This window comes from Numida meleagris, chromosome 3 (genome assembly GCF_002078875.1).
Source record: "Numida meleagris isolate 19003 breed g44 Domestic line chromosome 3, NumMel1.0, whole genome shotgun sequence".
Lineage (NCBI taxonomy): Eukaryota > Metazoa > Chordata > Aves > Galliformes > Numididae > Numida > Numida meleagris.
In genome coordinates, this window is record NC_034411.1 from 110,785,086 (window position 1) to 110,808,452 (window position 23,367).

A 23,367-nucleotide genomic window follows, 5' to 3' on the forward strand; every position below is an offset into this window, starting at 1 on the left:
GAAAGACATGGAGTCTGGAAGAAACACGATTCATTCGGAGATCAAAAACAAAACTAATTGTATCAGTCAAACAAGGCTTCCAACAGCACCAAACAGTCAGAATATACCCCGAGCACTTCCAAAAGAGTAGAAAACAATAATTGCTAGTGACACATTGGGAATACACAGAGGAAATTCCAGAAAGGAAAGATAAACTAAAGACACAGTACGGTATGATCTCTTTTCAAAGCTCCTGGATCTGGAAGCCAGGCTCACGATTTGGGTGGAGACTGACTCATGGGTTTCGATCTCATGTGACGGGCACAGCTGAAAATGCTGCCACAAATCACAAGGCAAACTGGTGACAGAGGAGGGAACAGAGTCAAAATCTCCCCAGCAACACAATTTATCCATTAAATTCAGCTCTAGTCTGCAGAAATCGGAGGCAAGGCTCTGTCGGTTCTGTGAATCCTTTCTCATTGCTTCCAACAGCAGTCAGCAACTCACTGCTCGGTGCTCAGAAAGAGCAAAAACTTACTGGGTAATAACTTGAAAGGCATATCAGCGTGCCTCCAGATTACCTGTGAAGTCTGCTCCCTACCAAGAGGAGAGGAGGAGGAACACAGAACTGCTCAGGCTGAGTCACTTTTAGCCTCACAGAAAATCAGCTTGCGGAAAGCACCCTGCTAGTGCCCAAACACAGGGCCATTATGCCTGCCCCAGCGCAGGGGCTCAGAAAGGTAGGAATTAAATGATGCCTTAATCAAGATCAAGAACTCCAGCAGTGGACAGAAAGAAAAGAACAAATAATTGACAAGCTGGAGAAACACCATTTACCCCTGCTGCTAGTCTCAAATGAGCACAAAATCTTTCTCGTGTGGCTTCCCTGGGACACAGCAAGTGTGCTCAGCCATATACCAAAAGGAGCGAGCTGGTGATGCCAGCCATGCTGCATATTGCTGGTTTAATTATTGCAGCTGTGATAGACCTGAGGCTTTGCGGGCACTAGCATCACAGAAGTTGTTTTCTAAATGTGTGCTGTAACTCCCAGCGCTGTGAGCGGGTTTCAGAGCTCCTTCCTCCCTGCAGATGAGCACTCCCTCCTTTACCCTATGGAGAAGGGCCTCAGCCTGGAGTGACCCTGAGAGAGTAAAACACATTCAAGGATTTGCTGATTGAGACTCCCTGGCCAGTGTTCATCCCACTGACATTTAACAGGAGACGCCCAAGGGGAGGTCCCCCAGGCAGGCAAGGCAGTGGAGCACATCCAGAACAAGAACCTGCCTGCTTTTCTCTTTGACTGAACCCAGTGAGTGGATGAACTGAGGTGAGACACGTGCAGACCCCAGGAGCAGAAAAGCCTGGAGCTTGTGGAGGCAGAATTGTTGGAGGATTGCTTTGTTGCATCCTGGAAACATCACTTTTAGTTCCCATTGCTTCACTTAAACCTTAATCGATCAGTTCAGCTGCTGAATGGGATGCTTTCCCATTGACTCCAGATGTTTAGGTAGCACCACCAAGCGATGCAAGGCCCTGCTCTGGGACTCAGCACAGCCACATTGTGAGACCCTGTCACCAGAGCAGGTGCTCACTTGAATCTGAGCGATGACAAGGATGAACAAGGTGTTCTCCTTTGTTATTTATAAAGCACTCCTCCTTAAATACTTCTGCTATTTTTAGGGAATCAATTCAATCTTAAAGACATTCGTGTGCACAAGTGAGGGAACACTGATACATTACCAAGGAATAAAATTAAGGAGGCTATAGGGGGAAGAAAAAAAGTCTCAGTCATTCCATGAGCTCGTGCCAAATCCTTCTGTAAGGCAGCATTAATATCCAGAGCCTCCAACCCCGCACAGCATGGCCGGACAACGCGAACAGGGAGCTCTTCTCAAGTTCAAGCTACTGCTTGCCTTAAATGACATAACTGGAATAAACTTCCTCACTTCTTCCAAAAATACTCCGAGAGGTACATGCAGAGAGACTGCAATGTGCACAGACAACTGTATGTTATTATAACTAACCTTAAGGGGAGGAAGAAGCAAAGTTGCATTTCCAGTTGTTCCTAAAATATAGCAGCTCCATAGGAATATGCTGTCATTAGAAATGACTAAGCATCTAGCTTAAAAATGGCAGTGTTGGAAAGGGTTGCATACTGGAAAGTACTGTGTCTTCTCCAGTAACAGAACGTATGTGGTTTTATCTATTTTCATTTTGTTGTCACTTTTCATTGCATTGAGACCATTCTGCACAATGGTCGGATGTTCTCTTGGACTCACGGCAAAGCACGCAGATATTTTTGATGACACTAAAATACGTTTCTCTTTCAAACGGATTTTAACAGGTCAGCAAAAGCAGGCTGGCTAATTCCCCCAAATGTTTCCGACTGAGAATTAAGGAGAGATTTGATTTCATCATCCTTACAATCAAAATCTAGATTCACGTTCCACATGGCTGCACTCGCTCTGTGTTAGAGCTGGGAAGGCGCCTGCCTTTTGACACTTACTCTCCTTACACTCAGAACCCAAAGGGGAAGTGAAAATCTTATTCAAAATGCAGAGCAAGCCAGGAAATATCCTATTTATTGTGCCATTAAAAAAAAAATCTGTCTTTGTAATTACACCACAATATACATATACCGCAATACGCACAATAGCACAAATCTCCATTGCAAGGAAAAATCATTGGGTGCAATGTGAGATCAGACAAGCCAAGGTATTGCCTTAGCGAGGATCTTTTTTTCCCCTACTTTCTAGTCTCCTTTCTTTCACAAGTTCTCATCCAACTGCAAAAGCCAGTAAGCTCTTTGGAGTACCACCAACGGAGAGGCAAGCGAAGAAGTATATGCTCATAGAGCAGCACTGCTATGTTCCAGGCAAGGAGTAAATCTTACAGCACGAGTCCTGTGCATCACAGGATGCTCTTGTTGACTGTGGCTCTGGTTCAGGAAAGCATTTAAGCATGTGCTGAAATACATCCCAATTCAGAGGAAGTACACGCTTGACTTTAAGCATGTTCTTAAGTCTTGATGATTTCAATGGGACTTAAGCACATACTTAAGTATTTTCCTGAATGGAAGCCTATAATAACAATAATAAATTTGCTGTGCAGCATTTTAATTTCATTGGACTTTTTCCGAAATTTCATTTTGCTAGGAGAAACTCCCAGCAGCAGCCTTCCAAGTGAGGGCAAGTGACAGAAGAAACGCATTCCTAAGCACACACACATGGAAATGGACCATGTGCATATATGTCAAACAAAAATAGAGCATTTGCTAGAAAGGCTGTCAGGGCAGTAACAAGACAAAAAGGAAGCGGTGAATATCTTCAGCCAGCTCCCCAAAAGCCAGCCAAAACGTTGTCCAAGTCTGGCATCCATACAGACGTACATTATAGATGCACATACGCTTAACTGGGTTTGCACTGCTGGCCAGTTCGCAGGGAGCTGGTGTGTTCCGCGCCGCCCAAACTGACTGAGCAGCACACTGGGAGAGCTGAGGACCTCCAAGGAGCTGCCACTGCACTTAGAATCACGGAATCATGGAACAGCTTGAATTGGAAGGGAACTTAACGATCATCAGCCTCCAATCCCCTGCCGCGGGCTGGTTGCCCCTCACGAGATCAGGATGCTCAGGGCTGCATCCAACCACTTTCCAGCTCTCTGCTGTTTTAGGAGAGCTGTGTTTGTACTCCTAAGACATTCAGGATTTTCAGGTGAGAATTGCAGGCTGGAGACCCTAGGGGTATTGATAGAGAAGACATGACAAATATTTTCTGCAGGTTTGGTAAATCACTGCTTTCCAACTTTTTATACTCATAGTAATGCCAGCATTTCATACGGGCCAGGTTCTTCCTGAGGATCTTTCCATCACGGTTTAGGATGTTTGGAACTAAGGCTTGGTTGGCTCCACCTGGTCCCCTCACCTGCTGCCGAGCATTTCCATCTGCACAGCCATCAGCCTGCACAAAGCCCTGCCTTTCCCCAGGGCTCTGCACGTGTTCTGCATGGAACAGGCATTGCTCTGCAATAATCTGTGCAAACATAGAACCATAGATGGGTGCCAGCGAACTCCAGCTCTCTGCGTGCACGGTATATTATGATAACCACAGACTGCTCACGGGTGGATAGTCTCAGCATGCAAAAATGGTTCGTGCTGTTCCATCACCGCTCCTGCTTTCTTTTGAAGCACTACTGACCCACAGTTTGGCACACAGCAGCAGAATAGCAAAGCACAGACAGGTCCAGCGCCCTGGGCCAATAAAGGATTTTGTTCTCGGTGATATTTTTAGACCCCTTACCTATCACCGCATGCATTCAACTTAATGAGAAATTGACGGTAATTAATCAAAGGAAGGAGGAACTATAATGAAACTTCCTATACCAAAATGTATATTGCAATTTATGAATTAGGGATGGATCTACCATACTTTTTTTTCTAGACCATTTTCCAGCACACTGCTCTGAGCTAACCCTAACCCTAGAGCTAACATCTGACGTGCACACGGTGGTATCTCAGGGGAAAGCCCCCAAACAGGGACAGCCATGACATAATGCAGGCTCAGAGACAAAGTGCACAGGGCAACATATTTTGCTTACAAACATCCTTTCAGGACCAGCTAAGGGGTGTGTGGGGTCTGGCAGCGGGCACTGGTTCTAGATGCTGTGGGACAATCCGAAGGCAGACAGCTCCTCATGTGTATCACTTCTGCGCACACACGGAAAGTAGGGCCAAGAGCCACCAGAAGGCATAGAGGTTTTTCAGAGTATTACTAACAGTTTTCTAGATCTGCTTTGGGAATTTTCCCCTCCGTGAGCTTCTTGAGCAATTAGGCAAAAAAAATGAACATGAGAACATTGAAAACCACATCTGTTGGAACGCTATTCTTTGGAGGAGGACACTCGGAATTTTACAAATACCTGGCAGAGCTGTACAACAGCTTTGGCCATAACAGCGTGCCTCAGTGTCCTGGTGCCAGTACCCCCGTGCCCCCCGCTGCAGGGCGGGCAGGGTGCTGGTCCATGCAAACCCAAAGGCCGAGCGCTCCTGGCTTCCCGTCAGCCCACCAGCTGAAAGCTCCTTTCAGAATCACCGAGGCTATTTCGTTCTCCCTCCCCTCAGAAAACCCACAGCTTCTGTTCAATAAAGCTGTGGATATTTAAAAATGCGTTTTTCAGTCTTTGGGCAGTTTAGAGCAAAATCTTGACATCCTTCAAAAACCCAAGCTGCCATTCTCGCCACAGCTCTGGCCAGCAGATCATGCGCAGTCTCTCTGTGCACATGGACAAAGTGAACTGGATATACATACATGCCCAGACCAAAAAAAAATAAAAATAAAAATCATCTTTTAACACTTCTTCTTGAGTTTTTCCAACCCAGCGAAGCAATTGTGCTCCCACCACTCACTGGGGTCGCAGCAAAGGATCCCGTATACCCACATTAGCCACTGCACGTAACTACAGAGAACAGCTTCTGCAATCTTTGCCTTTTTGGGGCGGCTTCAACTGTTCATTGAAAATGAGATACCAGAGAAGGTGGGGAAGGGGGAAGAACTCAAAGGATGACAAATGTATAAGCTGAACATATAGAAAGATACTAGGACAAGTGAACAAAGTGTAAGCTCACGAGCAAAGGTGGTGACACAGAGCAGATAAGAAAAGACAATATGGACTGATCCAGGATAAACACATCAAAATAGGCCAGTGCTGCTCTCGGACAGGGTGCCCAGCACAGCAGGCAGGAAGGAAGCAGTAGGGATTCAGATGTTTCCAGCAGAGCTCCAGGTCAGACTTGCATATGCCAAAAAGGGACTCAGGATCTGTACAAAGTCTCCGCAGAGCATGTCTTCAGAGTAGCAATAATCAAGTTTTCTGTTACTCTGGAAACACACAACAGCTAGGACTACCATAAAGTTCTGCGACAAGATGAGTCATAGTTAATGGCTCCATCAGCAAAATGAAGGAAGGAACTGAGAGAACTCTACAACACTTTGACAGCAACAAGCACAGAGGGCTGGTGGCATTTCCCAGGAGAGGAGCAGACTGCAAACCCACACTGATTACAAAGCGTCTGAAGTCACTTAAATGGGATTTAGTAAAGCAAAGCACAAGGGAATACAAGAGGAACAACGGGCAGTGTACACATGCAGGGTGGGGAACTGCAAAGGAGGCTTTATGGAAGTCCCAAATAGTACAGACCACCAGTGTGTGAGCCCTCAGACAACGGCAGCAAGGTGATGCGATGGGCGCGTGGTCCCTACGAGGCACTTCAGGCAATACCACAGCCCTCCAGCACATGGAAGACTGTTTACAAAGAGGATGATGGGCCATTGTTGTTCGTTTCCACAGAGAATAGGGTTATTATTTTGCTTAATTTGCAACAATGAAGCGTTAGGGGAAAAAAAGAAATCCGGCGTAATTATACGAATAACGAAACACAAAGCGGGCTTTCTGAGGAGGTTGTGCAATCTGCATTAGTGGAGGCTTTGAAGGAATCAAAAGGCAGAAGAAGTTCAGAAAGCCGGGCTGGGCTCACCCCATCCCGCAGCAGAGCGGGGTGGCCCAGGGGGGGCCCCCACGTCCCCGGCAGCAGCACAAAGCAGGGCTCAGACAGCAAAGCAGACCCGGTGGGACCCGGTGGGACGGGGCTCTGCTCCCCTTAAGCTGCGCAGGATGCGGCCGTGCCCCATTGCAGGCAGTGCGAACTCTGCCAGTGACTTTCAGAGGACCGACCTTCCACTCGCGGGTTTTACAGCCAGAAGGTACAATTACAATAATCGTCCCCGACCCTTCGCATCACACAAACCACAGATTTCCCTCCGCTTGTGGCCAGCGTCTGGTGGTTTGTCAGGAGCGATGGGCATAGAGCGGTAGCGAGGTCCCCTCTCGTGGTGCGTGCCGGCGCTGCAGGGAGACGTGCTCGGCCCAACCGCGGCCGTCACATCGCTCCTCTCTTTCCAATCTTGGAAGCCTGTGTCTATAGGGTTACGTCCTGATTTTGGCCCTTCACCGATGGACGAACGAACTATACCAGGCTTAATCTAATTCTGCTCCCATCATAGCTAGTATTCATGCAAACTGATCCCACTAAAAACGGGTAATCCATCCCCCAGGAGAGCAGGACTGTATTTTTGATTCACCAGTTTCTTTCTAATAAGTGGTCAAAACCGCAGGTGGTTTTATGGGCTCTGGAGAAAGCAACTGGGAGTGAAACCTTTGGGGCCACCAACCGTGATTGTTTCAAATACTGATGCTTCTACATTCTGAGAGCTGAGCAGACACGTAAAAAACATATTCCCTCAGGGAAACTGTAGAAAATAAAATGAGAACTACATCACTGTCGAATGGTGGCACGGGCAATGCAAGCTACGGTACAATTACCAATGCTTCTGGTAGAGGTCAGGTGCTAATAGAGGAGTCATTTCTTTGAAGAAAGCTCTGTGCAGAGACCTCTACTTCTCAGGACTGAACCCTGCAAGCCACTGCTCTTGTAAGAATTCAATCTGTGCATATCTGGAATTTGAATGTCTGTTAAAAATCTCCAAGCCCAGGACGGTAATCTGGCCATAGAGGATATTCTGCAAATGCTGGTGAATTGCAGCCAAATTTCCATGCCTCGAAGCAGCGTATCAGACTAACAAATAATAACAGCAGCCAGGTGCTGAAAGTTAATGCTGAATCTGAAATCAGATCTGGGGCTGAATTATTTATTGAAATTCCAGGACTTTATGTGCACTGTTAGAAGAGAGAGAGGCACTTGCAGCCCTGCAAATATGCGGCTGAATGGAGGGCTGCCTCTGAGGAGGGAACTTACCACCAACCTGCCCTTGATGGTCTCATTTTCTATCTTATTTAAGCACCACATAACATTGTTCACTGGTGGCTTCTATTGATCTGAGTGGGATGGAAGCTCTGCAGAGCTCTTGTGCAGTGTGCAGGCCTTGGTCCTTTCTTCTTTGGCATCTCCAAAGCTGTGGTGCTGCAGTCTGAGGCAGCCTCACCCCAGATGCGAGCCACGCTCACCACTTTCCCAGAAAGCAGCTCAAGTTGCACAGCAAAGGAGGAGAGCATCGCAAAGGAGCAGAGCATCGCAGGTACCAGCCAGAGTTTGGTTTCGTGTTTGCATCTCGGCATGAATTCCCAATGCAAGCCCCAGTAACTTCAGTAAAATATTTACTGGCACAATTATGACATCCATAGAATCATTCAGGTTGGATAAAACCTCTGAGATCCCCAAGTCCAACCCCAACCCCCTGCCCACGTCCCCCAGTGCCACATCTCTGAGGTCCTGGGACCCCTCTGGGGACGGGGCCCCCCCCACTCCCTGGGCAGCTGTGCCACTGCCCCACTGCTCTTTGGAGAAGAAATTGCTCCTGAGATCCAATGGAACCTGGACCAAACCTTACTGTTGTGAGGGTACAAACACAATAAATAGAAACAGGTTTTCCGGTTCCTGGCCATTCGCATAGAAATCATAACAGGGATTCCTGTGCAGGGGACAGCTCTTCACCTTGAATATTTTCTTGCATGCCAAAACCACGGTATTTGTTCACCTGATCTTTTACACGACACACGGTCAAGTTTAGTCACTAAGAGGGTGTTACTCCACGGGCTGCTTCTCTGAGAGCCATCTGCAAAGGAGGGGAACGCAACGTGGCCTGAATATTTCATTAAACAAGGCACAGAGAGCAAGTTCTGCATTTGTAAATGTAAATAGTTGCAAGGAAAACAAGAGCCTAAGGAGGACGCACACCTCAACAGCCAGAAAATGTTCCTTGTTACTCATCTAAAAGCAAAGCAATTTGTGTTTTCAAGATCAAACGCTCGAGAAAATAACAGTGACGCTTTCCAAAAGCTACTGGGGAAGTTTGAATAAGTGCGTGTGCTGGGAGAAGAGTTATTTGCAAGTATCATATGGAATTGTGAAGCTAACGCCTGATGGATGCTGCAGATAGGGAAACACTGCTGGAGCAGCAAGCAGGGTTAGGATTGCACCATCATGCAGGACAATTTCTTCTCAAAACACACTTGGACTTGATGCTCAAACTGAATTTCCTCTAATTTCTTTTCATCCTATAGCCGGTATTAAAAAAAAAAAAAAAAAAAAAAAAAAACCTTAGCTAATTCAATTTAATTTAATGCTATTTATTAAAACCTCATCTAATTCTTTCCTTTCTTCCCTTTGTACAAAATCTCCCCTAACGATGCCACTGCAGTTTCCCTGGCACCTCTTCACTTCTCCCTGTCCCCCAGCTCCTGGGACCCCTGGCCATGCTGGCTGCTCCCAGAAGCAACCAGGAACCTCCTCTCGTCTCTCCTGCTCTGTCTCTTCCCTAATTAAAAAAATCACTTTCTTGGTGATTTTCTTTCTTTTTTTTTGTTTTTTTTGTAAGAGCATCTCTCAGCAGCTTTCCTCTCTGGTGTCTCCTTCGATCCCATCTCGGTGCACGTCTGCCCTGCAGGAAGATGTTCCCTAACACTTGTTTCTACCCAAGCAACTGATGGCCTCAAGTTGTGCCAGGGGAGATTCAGGCTGGACATTAGGAAACACTACTTTTCTGAAAGAGTGGTCAGGCACTGGAATGGGCTGCCCAGGGAGGTGGGGGAGTCACCGTCCCTCGAGGTGTTCAAGAAACATTTAGATGTAGCGTTGAGAGCCATGGTTTAGTGGGGTTATTGGTGGTAGGTGGATGGTTGGACTGGATGATCTTGTAGATCTTTTCCAACCTAGCTAATTCTATGATTCTATGATGGAGCAGGATACTTAAAGCAATGCCAGTGCATCGTACCTCTGTGCTCACATTTTGGGCACAGATTTCATTCCAGATGGAACAGACAAGAGGTTTCATGATACCAGTGTACAACATTTCTAGTCCTTTGCACTACTTCCATATATTTTATACTTAGAGACATATAGCTATGTTTTAAAATGATCATTTTTATTAACAGATTTTTATTTATTTTATATTTACAGCACAACCTGTTACAAGGCACTGCTTTCCCAGCACGGACACTCAGTTACAATTTCCACTTGCCACCCTCTGCTGGTATACTACCAGCCATGTTATCAGGCCCAACCATCTTTAGGGAGGTGCTGAATCTCACCCTGCTCCATTTCAGAAGTTTCTGCAGCAGCTTTTTGTTTTATCCTGAGCTCTCTGATCCAGGGGAAGAGAGCACAGCAGTTTCCATTTCACTGTGATTTGCAGAATGCCATTTGAGCAACATACACTAAGCATCCAACATGAAAAGTTCATTGGAACATCCAAGTTAATGAGGTAATTGAGAAACCAACATATGCCAGCAGAATTGCTTCCAAATCTCTCTGAAAAGGATGTTTTTATGAATGTGAAAAATTACAAACCTAGATAAATTCTACAAATTTCCACTGCCATTGAATAACCAAACATGAGCACAAAAGCCTCTTTCTGACAGCGGGGCACAACACGATTGCTATTAATTGTACCTACTCTCAAACGTCCTGAGTATGGTTCATTCTTTTAAATGTTCCTATAAATCCTTGGTGCAAAGCGTGAAAGACGCCCAGAGGCTTAATAGGAAAAAAACAACTCTTGTCCATGCAAGCTGCAGGAAGATGCTGACACGAGCGTATCATAGGGCTGGGGATGTTGGCCAAGGTCAGGGACAAGAGGCAGTTCCTTCCACTGCAAAAGAAAATCACCATTCCAAGGTTACATCCCCTGCACTGTGTCCTTCCCAGGATCACAGAAGCTGGACTTGGGCAGCTGCATGCAATCAGCACTTTTTTATTACTATTATTATTCTTGCAGCATCATCTCTTCTGAGATAGATATGACAACCTTCAGGCACAGGCCCTGCCTGCCTGGGAAGATGGGAGGTCTTCCAGAGATGCATGGTGCAGGGATGCTGGTTTCATCAGTCCCAGGTGGACAAGTAGGCAATCCCAACTCCAGAACAAGTCCTCCTGCAGCCATGCTCAACTGTCTTTTTTATGGAGTGAATACTCCACAGAAATAGAAACACAACTTCTGAAGTGTCTAGAGAAAAGCGCAGCTAGAGATGAACTAGACCCAAAAGCTCACATCCATGTGTACTCAGAAAAGGGTCTGGGCTCCACTGTATCATGGAATCACAGAATATCCCGCACTGGGATATTGACCCATAAGGATCATTGAGTCCAACCTTGAAATGGGGTGAGTGGTTTTTAACCTCATGCAAAACCCAGATCTGGAACTGGATCTACAGCTAAACTGGGGGCAGAAATTAACTGACATTAAAAGCAAAACCAAACCAAAAATCTGAAGTTCGGGTTCCTCAGCTCAAGAAAGGGCAGCTCAGTAAATTAAGGCAAAATACCATTTGTCTGAAATTGCATGTGTGAGTCAATGGACAGAGAAAAAAATGAAAAGCATTTTAAGTGCTGGAGGAAGTCTGAAAAAAGGCTTTGCACTGAGAGCTGGAGATCTGGGTCCTGTCTTCTTGTCCTGAAAAACTGAAGGAAGTGGGCACAGAACAACAGCTGAAACTGCCATTCTGAGAGACCCTACAACCTGCAAGAACATTCCATGATTCAATCCCTCCTCATCCAGGAACAGCTTTAAAAAAAACACTACCAATAAAACAAACAGACCAAACAACAGCAACATCGGCTCATCACAAATCACAGGGCACTGAAAGAAAGTAATTTCCTCCCATGATATGCATTTGTATCTGTTTGAAGTAAGCTGCTCATTCAGCAGCTAGAAGCAAAAGGAAAGCAGGAACACAACGTGCCTGTTGACCCACACAAATCGAATCACAATCTAGAAAAACAACAGCAACAATAGCAGCGAGCCAGCAGGGGACCGCTTGTTTCGGACAATACACAGGTACAGACATGCACCAGCACCCAAAATAACAACAGCTATACGTGGTGGGTCGTAATGTTCAGGGTGATTATTTGGGTGCTGAGATGCTATGAAGAGGAGAAACTTGATGCTTAATACAGGGAGAGACACCTGCCCGACCTGAGAACTGATTCAGAGTTTTGTGATGATCAACAAATCACAAAGCCCACGTAGCTTTTGCAGTCTTTATGTAAAGAGAAAAGGAGGAGCGTGGTTTTAGGTCTCCCTACGCCTCAGCCACAGGGTCTGATCCATCCTGGCACAGGAGCCCGGAGCCCCAGCACGCTGGCGTCTGTCACTCCATCTTTGAAGGCCTTCCCAATGGCTGCCACCTGCGCACCAACAGAAACAAGCAAACACTTAACCAGCCCTGAACTGATCCCACACCGTTCTTGCACCCTTGACACCAAGAGATGCTTTAAGACATGCAAGTGGCCCCTGAACGTTGTTTCTATCAGCGTAGCTTTGATCAAACCTGTGCCAAATTTCGGTGACACAGAAAACCAAAACTCTCTTCTGTGCTTGAATCAAGCCCTGCTCTGGTGTGCCAATATATCCGACTTGGATTGCAGACTTTATGGCACATTTATTCCTGTATCAACTCTATCTACACATTTCTTCAAAGTATGTCCAGTCTTGATCTGAATCAGAAGAAGGAAGTGTTCTTTTGGTGGCTCATTCCAGTGGTTAGTGACTTTTACAGTTATTATTAAACTCATTTCTAATTCCATTAGAAATTCCATTAGAAATGAAATGAAATTCCATTATATCTGACCTTAATAGCACTTGTTGCACTCGTTAGCTCTATATTTAAAAGTCCAGTACAGATACACTTAATATTGTAGCCAAGTGACTTCTGGTATTTAACATGAACAAGAAAGACCATCTTAAAAAAGGCAACCTTAACTACTTCGTAAATCTTAACATTATTCTTCTCTCACGCACTAGCTCTCTGTGCTAAAATGTATATTTTCTGAATTTTAGACTGTTGCTGAGCTTCAGCGTCACATGCCTTCAGTTTGGATCATCTGTCACCCCAGATTAGCTCTTGATACATGGAACCCAACCGCTTGCATGGAGCAGCACACGCTCCTTGGAGATGAGTTGCCCTTCGCAAATTACAGAGCATCAAACTCAGATGCCTTTACAAGCAGCAGAGGTTAGAAAACGCTAAGAAGGGAAACTAAAGCAATATTTAAATCAGGCAGACTTCCTTCTGCTTGCAAGCTGCATCGCCAGCATCATGATGAGGCATGACTTCCAAAATACTGGTGAATGGAGAATTGAGCCATGATTTTTTTCTTAGTCCAACCGCAACCTAACCATACTGCCCTAACTGTAACAACCCACCACTAAATCATGTCCCTGAGCACCACATTCAGATGGTTTTTAAACACATTCAGGTCTTCTGCACAAGTAAATGCCACGGTCTTCTGTCATCTGCCCTGTATACAAAACCAGGGACTATCAAGATTGAGGATTTAGAAGAGAAATGATCGCTACCTAGGCAACTTCATCCTTAACGTAACGTTATTTTTACCAAAGTAGCTACAGCAGGGATAGGTTCAATTCCTACTGTCCTGTAGGTGCACTAATAAGCCATCACAACACAACTCTCCTGGAATGTTTCAATTAGCGCTTTATCTGAGCTTTACGCATGGTGGCCAGTAATATATAAAAAGGAGCTATTTCAACCTCATCTGGCAATCGAATACATGGAAGAAAGTTGGAGAAGAACCAGAACTCCAGATCTACATCAGTTCTCTGATTGAAACAGGAGTCCCAGGGGACTGACATGAAATCACAAGAACTGAGACACTGATTCATCTAAGCTGATGAGTCTGAATGCCCCTGAGAACAAGCAGACAAAACAGAGAGGTTGGAAAAGAAGTCACTACAGAAGATGCAAAACCCTCAGAAGGAAAAAGGGAAGGCTGGAAGAAGCAGATGGGAAAGGAGGGTTGGCTCAGCTACTGCCTGTTCCCGAAAGCAGACAAATGTCGAGTTCTGTTTGGTCAGATTTCTTTTATATCCGGGAAATCAAGATTTTTCAATACTTCATTAGGAGACAGCTGTAGAGCAGAGACCTGATGCCATCATATGTTTTGACTCTAAATGACGGACTGGACGCCCATCTGGGGATAAGGGTGAAGAACACTCCCTGCTCCCCCAGTGCCTCCACATCTAGTTGAGGACAACAACCAGCACAATACCGAGGAGGGAGTGAGACCAGCACGGCCTGGCAAGCTTACCAAGGTGGCTAAGGAGGTAGAAGAGTAAAAGAGTACACAAAAGAGTCTGGCTGGTAGCCTAGTGATAGGACCGAGGTTATGTAGCAGAGTGTGCTTGGCAGGATCCCATCAGATGTTGACTAGAGTTGGATCAAAATAAAAATAAAAATCAGAGTTGCAGCCTGGTGGGAACTGCTGCTGTTGCTCTGTATTGAGATAAAGAGCTGAAACGCTGATTTGTTTGTAGCATGGAAAGTGAAAAACATCAACATTTGGGGCCGTTTTAACATGGCAAAACTTTGCAGTAGCACCATGAAGAACTCCGTCTTTGCTTTGGGTTCTCTGTGTCTCTGTTTCTCTTCTGAGCACATCTTCCCTTATGACACTGTAGCCACACAATTTCCGCAGTGCACCAGGGCAGTTAAACAGAAAAGGAATCTTATATCACAGAAGAGCTGCATCAGCCAGGTAACACTGCCATTAAACAGCAATACACACAGAGGAGTAAAATCATAAATTCTTAGAAAGATTTCAGTTATCAAACGGGAGATGGACTGCATACTCACTAAGTTTGCAGGTGATCTCAAGTTGGGCAGGACTGTTGACCTACTTGAGGGCAGGAAGGCTCTGCAGAGGGATCTGGGTAGGCCGGATCAATGATGCTGAGGCTGGTTGCATGACTTTCAACAAGGCTAAGTGCCAGCTGCTGCACCTGGGTCACAACAACTCAACGCAGTGCCAAAGTCTGGGGGCAGAGTGGCTGGAAAGTTGCCCAGAAGAAAAGGGCCTGGGGGTGTGGGGCAACAGCTGCTGAGCATCAGCCAGCAGAATGCCCAGGAGGCCAAGAAGCCCAATGGCCTCCTGGCTTGTACCAGAAATAGTGTGGCCAGCACGAAGGGAGAAGGCACAGAAATACTATTTACAAGGGTAGACTGTGACATGACAAGGGAGAATGGTTTTTGACTAAAAGATAGAAGATTTAGGTCAGATGTTAGGAGGAAATGCTTCACTATGCGAGGTGCCAGCACTGCTGCCCGGAGCTGTGGATGCCCCATCCCTGGAGGTGCCCGAGGCAGGGCTTGGAGCTGGATGGGTTTTGAGGTCCCTTCCAACACAAGCCATCCTATGATTCTAAAATCACACCAGGAATATGCGATGCTGATTAAATTCATCAGATCCAAAAAAAAAAAAAAAAGATTTTTTTCACTCATAGCTCCAGATGTATATAAATACCACACTTATAACACCTAGATGAGTCTTACTGCAACACAGAAGTACAAATAAATGGGTGGAGCATGAGGCAAGGAAGGAACTGGAATGAGGGTCTATTCTGGATATTATCAGTGATAAACTCTGTTGTGCCAAACAAAGCACTTGCAGCTATTTTCAAAGAACCCAGTCCAGCACCTGCTCTGATTTCCTACTTCAAGGAACAATGATGGATTTTAATGCACAAACTCAAGACCCTTCTTACACCAGCTGATCCTTCCTACAGCCTTGAAGAAGCCTTTCATAGAAGCACAGAATCATAGAATGGCTTGGGTTGGAAGGGACCCCAAGGATCACCAAGCTCCAACCCCCTGCCACAGGTAGGGCCACCAACCTCCACATCTAATACTAGACCAGGCTGCCCAGGGCCCCATTCCTTTGCTGGAAGTTAAAAAATAAAAAATAAAAAAAATAAAAAGCATCACTGAAACCTTTTATTCATGTATAAAACATGTAAGTTCAATGCCAATTAGCACAATATAACTCCATTAAATGAAGAGTAATTTGAAAAATCTTCCAGCAGAGCCTCTGGCTGCAGAACGGAAATCCTAGTGCTCATGACATCGGTCATAGCTGGGATTAGCTTACTGCTACCTTCCAGGTAATGAAGAATGAGGTGTCACACAAGCACCACGCGATGCTGTTGCCTAAATGATCGTACCTCTAAACGACCTTTACGCAGCCTCCCTCCAAAGCCTGTTTGACACAGCCAGGTGAACCGCTGCTAACATTTAACTCTGGAGCACAGCCGCACTTCCTACCGGCTCTCTTGGAAAGGATCCCTGTGTATTTTTGGGACGCTGTGTCAGCCAATCCCTGTGACATTTGCCATTCGTTCAGAGCCGTGTGCTGCCCATAGAAGTTTCCTGGGCACGCTTACTGGAGCGTCACTGGCGTCACGGAGCCGTGACACACGGACCTGGGAGAGCAATGGGATGCCAGGGGCAGGCGGCGAGCTGTCTGCTGCTAAGCACAGAGGGCCCAGAGCACAGCCACAGCTACTTCTAAACGCAAGCTATCACAATTTGGAACATCACCACCTGCCCACGGAGGAATTAAAATCCTCTGTTACCTGACTTGACAACGCGGACCAAAAAAAAGCGGACGGAAGGGAGGAGCCAGTAGGCAGAGTTCACCCGAAATCTCAGAAATCCTTCGGGTGAGATTTCTCAAAAGGCACGAGCTGCTCGAGGTGGCAGGGAGAGCGACCGTGTTCCTGCCAAGTCCTTTCACACACTGACCTCCTACACTGCTCGCTGGCTGCCCCTGCCTTCCCACCAATGAGACTCTTGTCTTTGCACAAGACAAGATCTGCGGGCGCTCAGAGAGAAAGCAGACAGGCAGACACACAGGCTCTGGGTTGTGTAACTCAGGCAAGAGCTTCTTTAGGGTATTGTTTTCCTTCCACGCAAGGAATAACACCCCACTTGTCCTGTTAAAGCATTCTCTAAGCAGCTACTTCTTCATTAATTGAATAATGATTTTTCAGTAATATCAGATTAAAGCAAAATTAGGCCTTGCCGAGGTGGATGTTTTCTTCCTTAACTCTGTTCTTTTTCTTGTTTTATGGAAAATGCTGAATGAAAAGGCCAGAGAAGGAAGCCTCGCTCCACTTAACTCTGTCAACAGTGGGTTGCTATTGACTTGCGTGTTTAAAAAGCGCGATTCAAAATTAGGCAGCCTGAATATCCTGTGCCCATTTGGTACACGTATAAACACCGTTGGCTTCAATAGGGTTTATCCTGACTCAAAAAGAACAGAGCAAAATAGGAACTGAGCCAGAACTACATTGAAATCTTTGCAATCTCCCACATAGAGCTCATGAAGGAAGCACCAACAACGTTTGGAAAATCACTTTCTCCCACTGCATACGCTGATGTCTGGACAAGTAGTGAACCTGGTCTGGTCACCTTGATAAGGACACACAAAGCCAGCACACGAGGAGGTGGGAGATGGCCATGAACTTTGGAAGGGACGTGAACTGTGGTGCTCAGCAGCTCAGAAGGGATGAGAAGTGCGTGATCCTTATCAGCATAGATGTGCTCAAATCAGCCTCCAGGGCAACAGATGAGAATTAGAGAGGAGTGCAAGCATCGGGCGTATCTGTTCCGTAGGGTGCCTGCTTCCCTCTTGAAAGAAGGAAGGCTTGGCAAGTCACTTGGCCAAAGTAACCAAAAATGCACTATTGTTCATCGTGGGGCGCCAGGCGGGCTGAACCAGCGTTTCACTATCACCATTACTCCTTGTTTGCTTTTTCTCTATTACTTCCTCTTTACCTAAAGAGTTTTGCTAAACGTAGAAACAGTTTTGTATGGAAGCCAGGAGGTGAGTTCACCACAGCCAATAAAATACGCCGAGTTTTTAAGAAATAGAAATGAACTTTGTGCCTTCCAGACCTGGTTGTGGTTTCCAGAATGTTTCTCAAGGGCAGCCTATGGCCCACGTCAATCACAGACCCTGCACTGTCCCCATGGGTTAAAAGGGTCCTGACAACTTCTCTCTCCCTCCCAGTTAGGGAGGCCAGTATGGGCTTTATAAGCCCCAAAATTTGAAAATAAAATCAGTTTTCGTATCACAATGATTCTCCAACCTCAAAAAACACAAAACCCTCAATAGTGGGGAATGGTTGTTTGTACTGGGAGTAATCTTTTTATCTGTCTTCCTTTAAGGCTCCATTACAACCATTCACCAAAATCCTAACCTGGGTTCGTTTGAAATCAACCTGTGGCAGAGACAATTAAAAAATAATCATATAATCACAGAACACCCCAAGCTGGAAAAGATCCCAAAGGATCCCAAGTCCAACCCCAGCCCCACACAGCACCGCCAGCCCCCACCCCATGTCAGCGCCGTGTCCCAGCGCTCCCTGAGCTCCGGCAGCTCGGGGCCGTGCCCACCGCCCTGGGGAGCTGTGCCATGCCCACCACCCTCTGGGGCACAGCCTTGCCCTCAGTCCCTGCCCTCCCCTGCTGCAGCTCCGTGCCGTCCCCTCGGGCCCTGAGCCGCTCTCATGGGCATCCAACCCTTTGGATTGCCTGGGCTGCATTCGGTGAAGAGGAATTGTCTTAGGCCTCATAGAAATTATACAACAGAGTTAAGGTGTATAAGTAATAAAAAGAGGGCAAAACCCCCGTAAAACCAGTGGGTTGGACACATATGCTCTAGACCTCTACATTCATGGCTGACCAGCACACTTGAGGACAGTAAAGCTGGTGCTGAACCTTGTCATTTCTTCCAAGCACTCTCCTCACAGACATCCCACAACCCCCAAAATGAAATCCCTGCAGATGACAGAGGACCCACAGGCTCCCTTCACATCTGTTTGCTGCTCCAGCAGACCACGGCCGCAGCAGGACCAACCTCTTATCTTTACGACAATCTTCCAGCAAGAAATGGCTTCAGGGCTCTGGAAGAGCCCTGGGTGTGCTTTATGGCAGGATGGCCTCGCTTGGCAGAGCCAAAGGTTGACTCCAGGTTCAAGGTCTTGGGAAGCCTCCTTGCTCTGCACCTTCCTATTTTTTGCAGATGGGTTTGGGGTGTCCCTGCGGCTCTGCAAAGCGAAGCCCTGCAGCTTTGGAGCAAAAGCTGTTGCAAAGCAGCACGGATGAGCCTATCTGGAATACTGACTGCCATCCCACAGCAACGACCCAGCGCTGTGACGGCACTCCCACCTTGTGATGATCAGAAATACGGGTTATTATCTGTCGTGCTGCAGAGCATTTCTAAAGCAGGAAGATTTATTCAGTGGAGCGTACTTTGGACCATTTGTGCGGCTTGTTTGCTTTCTAGACTGCACTCATCCCGAGCAGTGCAAACAGACCGCTGTACTTTTGAGACCTGGTTGTATCCTTTGTTTTCCATGTATACAACTTATCTGCCATCAAATTAACTTTCCAGATACTTATCAGTACTCTAACACTTGAAACGCAAGGAACATACATCCCAAAAACACGGCAAATAAAAAGAAACCAAGAAACGTTTAGATGTTGTGTTGAGAGCCATGGTTTAGTGGGGTTATTGTTGGTAGGTGGATGGTTGGACTAGGTGATCTTGTAGGTCTTTTCCAACCTAGCTAATTCTATGATTCTGTGAAACCCTAAGAGTTCTCTGCTCCTATTCTATGCGGCTTAGCACTCTGTCTCACTGCACATCTCACTGAAGAGCACCAGTTTCACCTTTACCATTACATTTGAGTGTACAGGTGTGGGTCTGCCACAAGAACCAAGGCACACCTTCCATCCTGTGTCACTTACACCGAGGCACGGTGCTCCGCATCACACCGGGCGCTGGCACTAACCCACGCTGCAGCAGCCGGGCTAAGCACAGCCAGCATCCCTCGCTGCCACGCACCCCAGCAGCTGCCATCCCCCCCTCTCCAAGCTTTACCCTGGCCAAGCTTTGGGGTTTTGGCTCTCAGTCCAGCAGAAACAACGAAGCACATGATGCAGGTTAGGGTACAAAAGCACGGTGGGACGAATGGGGATGCGAACAGCGAGGTGCCAGGGTGCCTGCCTGCACAGCCTTACCGCACAGCCCTGCTCTGCTCCATGAAAAGGAAATAGAGCAATTGTGTAACACCTCTCTCTTTTTTTTTTTTTTTTCCTTCTTTTCTCTTTAACCTGAGACACAAACTGCTTTTCTGAGAGGCTCTGATAAACAGCCCTGCTCTGGTTTATCCACGCTCGGCGAAGAACCACCTTTCTCCCGGCCATACCCACTGCCTCACACCTGCCCGACCTCCGTGCTCCTGGCTGCATGCTCAGCTGTGGGATCACTGGGATGCTGCTCTGACACAGGGCTGGGGCTGGGGGTGCTGCGTGGGGCCGGGCTTGGGCACAGGGAGCCCAGGAGATCCCTTCCTACTCGGGACTCTCTGTGATGTTATGATTCTATAACCTTCAGCTCCGCTCGCTCCAACATTCTTATTTATTTTCCAGCTTCTGAGCTGTGTGCTGTACCGCTCTGCTTACACGCTTCGCTATTCGGCTTTTTAGATTTTTAATTAAATTAATGGCACCTTTCCAAAACTGCCCGAACTGCCATTTTTCAACCTATAATGGAAAGCCTCCAGGAAGATACCAATTAATCCTTTTGCTGCAGCTCAGCAAAGTGTGGGTTTTACGTGAGCCTCGACGCATTCCCTAGCACGCATTATGCAGGAAGTCCCATTACTGGAAATGTTCTCTCCGGGGTTATAAATCCGCAGGTGATGGCTCAGTTGGCTCCAGTGACAGTCGTGCCACTAATGTGTGGAGCCAGAGCTTCACCCATTGCATGGGACGTGGCCTGGACTTTAACAGCGGAGGGACACGGTCTGTGGGCAAGGTGGGGGTGGACATGGAGATCTTAGCGGTCTTCTCCAGCCCGAATGATTCTGTGATGCCAGCCAAAGAACCTCACTAAGCTATCACCGAGCACACAAAGCTCACTTCAGGAGAAACAGCTTGCAGAGGGAAGGTATTAGGGCGGATGGACCCATACAAGGCCTTTGTATTACATGAAGCTCCACACAACGAGGAACCAGGAATTCATGTCAAATCTCTGTTTGCTAAGGAAAAAAATACTTCTGTTCCGCCCTGGCCAGAAAGGCTGCACCTGAGCTGGCAGGTTTTGGAGGATGCATGAAAAGGCCACACATAGGTGTGTGGTATGCGGCTGACATTTCAGCTCATCACCCAAAACATCCATCAGGGAGTGCAAAGCAATTAAGTACCCTCAGCTTGACAGATGGGAGGAAGCTGGAATGTGCTTTCCCAATCAGCCGGGGCTGTGTTTGCAAAGGGCCCCACACAACTCCCACCTGCTAATCACAGCCCCGTCAATGCAGGGATGCAGAGCCAGCACCTGGTTTGACACGGGCACATTTCAGCCCTGGCACAGAGGCTTTGGAACACCTCCTGAACAGCCAAAAATCCGAGCTCTGAGCTCCGAGTTTGCATGAAGTTCGCTATCCATAAAGTTGCGCACACCACGGATTTTAGTGGGACCTTCTTCGTAACCCAAGAGCAACAGATGTACGCAAACCAAAATATTCCGGGATCCTCCCATACCATAGGTGCACTTACTCATCTGTGTTTGCATTGAATTCGGTTTTTGTTCTCGGTTACCCCTGTAAAAATCGGAACGGGCTTCGGGAACCGAGGGCAAAAATTGATTTATTTCCCTTTTTTGGGAGGGAGGGGGCTGGGGGGAGGAAATAAGCGCTGCAGGCACTAAGGAGAGCAGTGCCCGCTGAGCTCAGCCCTCTGCGCTGGGAGCCCTGGGCAGCCCCCGCCGGGTCGCGCTCCGCTCCGCGCTCTCCTCCCAAAAATGGAGCAGGACTTCAGGTTCCCCGGGTGAGCCCGCAGGCGGCGGGGCTAAGAATAAAAGGGCACGCTCCCGAGGAGAGAAACGACAACAAAAATCAAGGAGCTCTGCCTCTCCCTCGGCAACGTGACCTAATTGGAACGCCACGAAGAAGAAAGCGACGCGAAACGTGTTTGCGGGAGATAAGAGGCCGGAACAGAAGCTGGACGGGCGGTAGGAGCCCGGCTGCCCGGCTCGCGGCTCACCTTCACGAAGAGCTCGATGTCGGGCTCCCTCCCGTCCCCGTTGGCGGCGGCGGGCTCTGACATCTCTCACCGCGGGGCTGAGCTCCCGATGGGGACGGGGACGGAGACAGCAGCGCGTCGGGCGGGCTCCCCTTCTAAAACATCGTCTGCGGGGAGCGGGACTCGATAGCAGCAGGGAACGAAGAGAGGAGCGGAGCGGAGCGGTGCTGCGGGATTGGGCTGCCGCTCGGCGCAACAAGTGCGGCCACGGGAGCGCATCTGTCAGAGCGCGGCTCGGCGCCCGAAATAGCCCCGAGCGTGAAGCGGAGGGTGGGGTTTGGGCTCGGGGAGGAGACAGCCCGTGGTACCTCCGGCCCCGCTCCCCGCCTCGCCCCGCAGCGCGATGGGAACGGGGTCGGGGTGTGCGGGGCGATGGGGTGGGTTTTTTTCCCTTCTTTTTTCTGATGGGTGTTTGGTCTTTCGCTGTTCCAAACCTCAGTATTGCTATCTCTCTTATCGCTGTTAGTTATTGCAGATTGCTCCGGCGCAGGGGGAGTGCAGAGGGGCAGCGCCCTGTGCTCCCTCCAAGCCCCACCGCTATAGGTACAGAAGCGTGGGGAAGCCCGGCTCGTAACCGAGTGTGGGAAGAGCAGCCCGGTGCTGCTGCTCCTGGGAGAGCTGGGGAGCAGGGACTGGGAACGGGGTCATGCGGGGGAACAAAGAGCTGCGGGGAGAACAGCACGAAGGTTCCCCTGGTGCCTTGGCTCGACCCTAGGGCGCTGCGTGGGGACAGCAGGGTGGTGGCACGCACGGGAGGAAACTTCTTTAGGGCTTCAGCTTCTGACTGCCGCGCTGCCCGTCAGCCCGACGTGACTCAGAGGGCACCGGGGTGGCACAGATGACACAGACACCCGGAGCGGGAGGTGACGCCATGGGGTGACACGGGCAGAAGGACACGACCGGGGCTGAGCGGCACCTCCTGCTCGCTGCTGTCACACCCTCCGAGTGCCCCTTCAATCACAGCTCCTCGCCCCGTCCCTGCTCCGCTCTGGGACCAAGACAGCAGGAAAACCCACGCCTATGGAATACAGCACACAGCGGGTTCACCTTCCCCGCCTGACACCTAGAAACCTTTGGGGAACGTGCTGCTGTGACCAGCCCCAGCTGCGAGCTCCGTGCTCACCCCTCGCTGCCCGGTGAGCCCCGACACCGCCCAGTGCCTCTGCAGGTGAAGGCGATGTGGGTTCCAGCTGTGCGTCCCTGCGGCACCCAAAGGGTTAACCAGGCGGCCTCGTTATGCCGCTGCAACTGTAATTACAACACAATCAACGGCATAATTAAGTGTAAAAGCACACTTATGGTTTGTAGATCTAATTAGCTCTCATTCAAATAACTGGAAGGTTAACTATAAGAGAATTAAGTGTTATTAGCCCTTTGATTTCAGATTCTTACATGCAATTCTTGGACTAGGTACATTAATTACCAAACATTTAT

General features: G+C 48.0%; 1 protein-coding gene across 1 annotated transcript in view; it reads right to left on the minus strand.

Annotated features, from left to right (window-relative positions):
- CLIC5 (chloride intracellular channel 5) overlaps positions 1–22,305 on the minus strand; it is a 56,281-nt gene extending 33,976 nt beyond the window's left edge. The window contains exon 1 of the mRNA XM_021390752.1: positions 21,895–22,305. Coding sequence (XP_021246427.1) covers positions 21,895–21,957 — 63 coding nt within the window. The 5' untranslated portion in view covers positions 21,958–22,305. The remainder of the gene's footprint in view (positions 1–21,894) is intronic.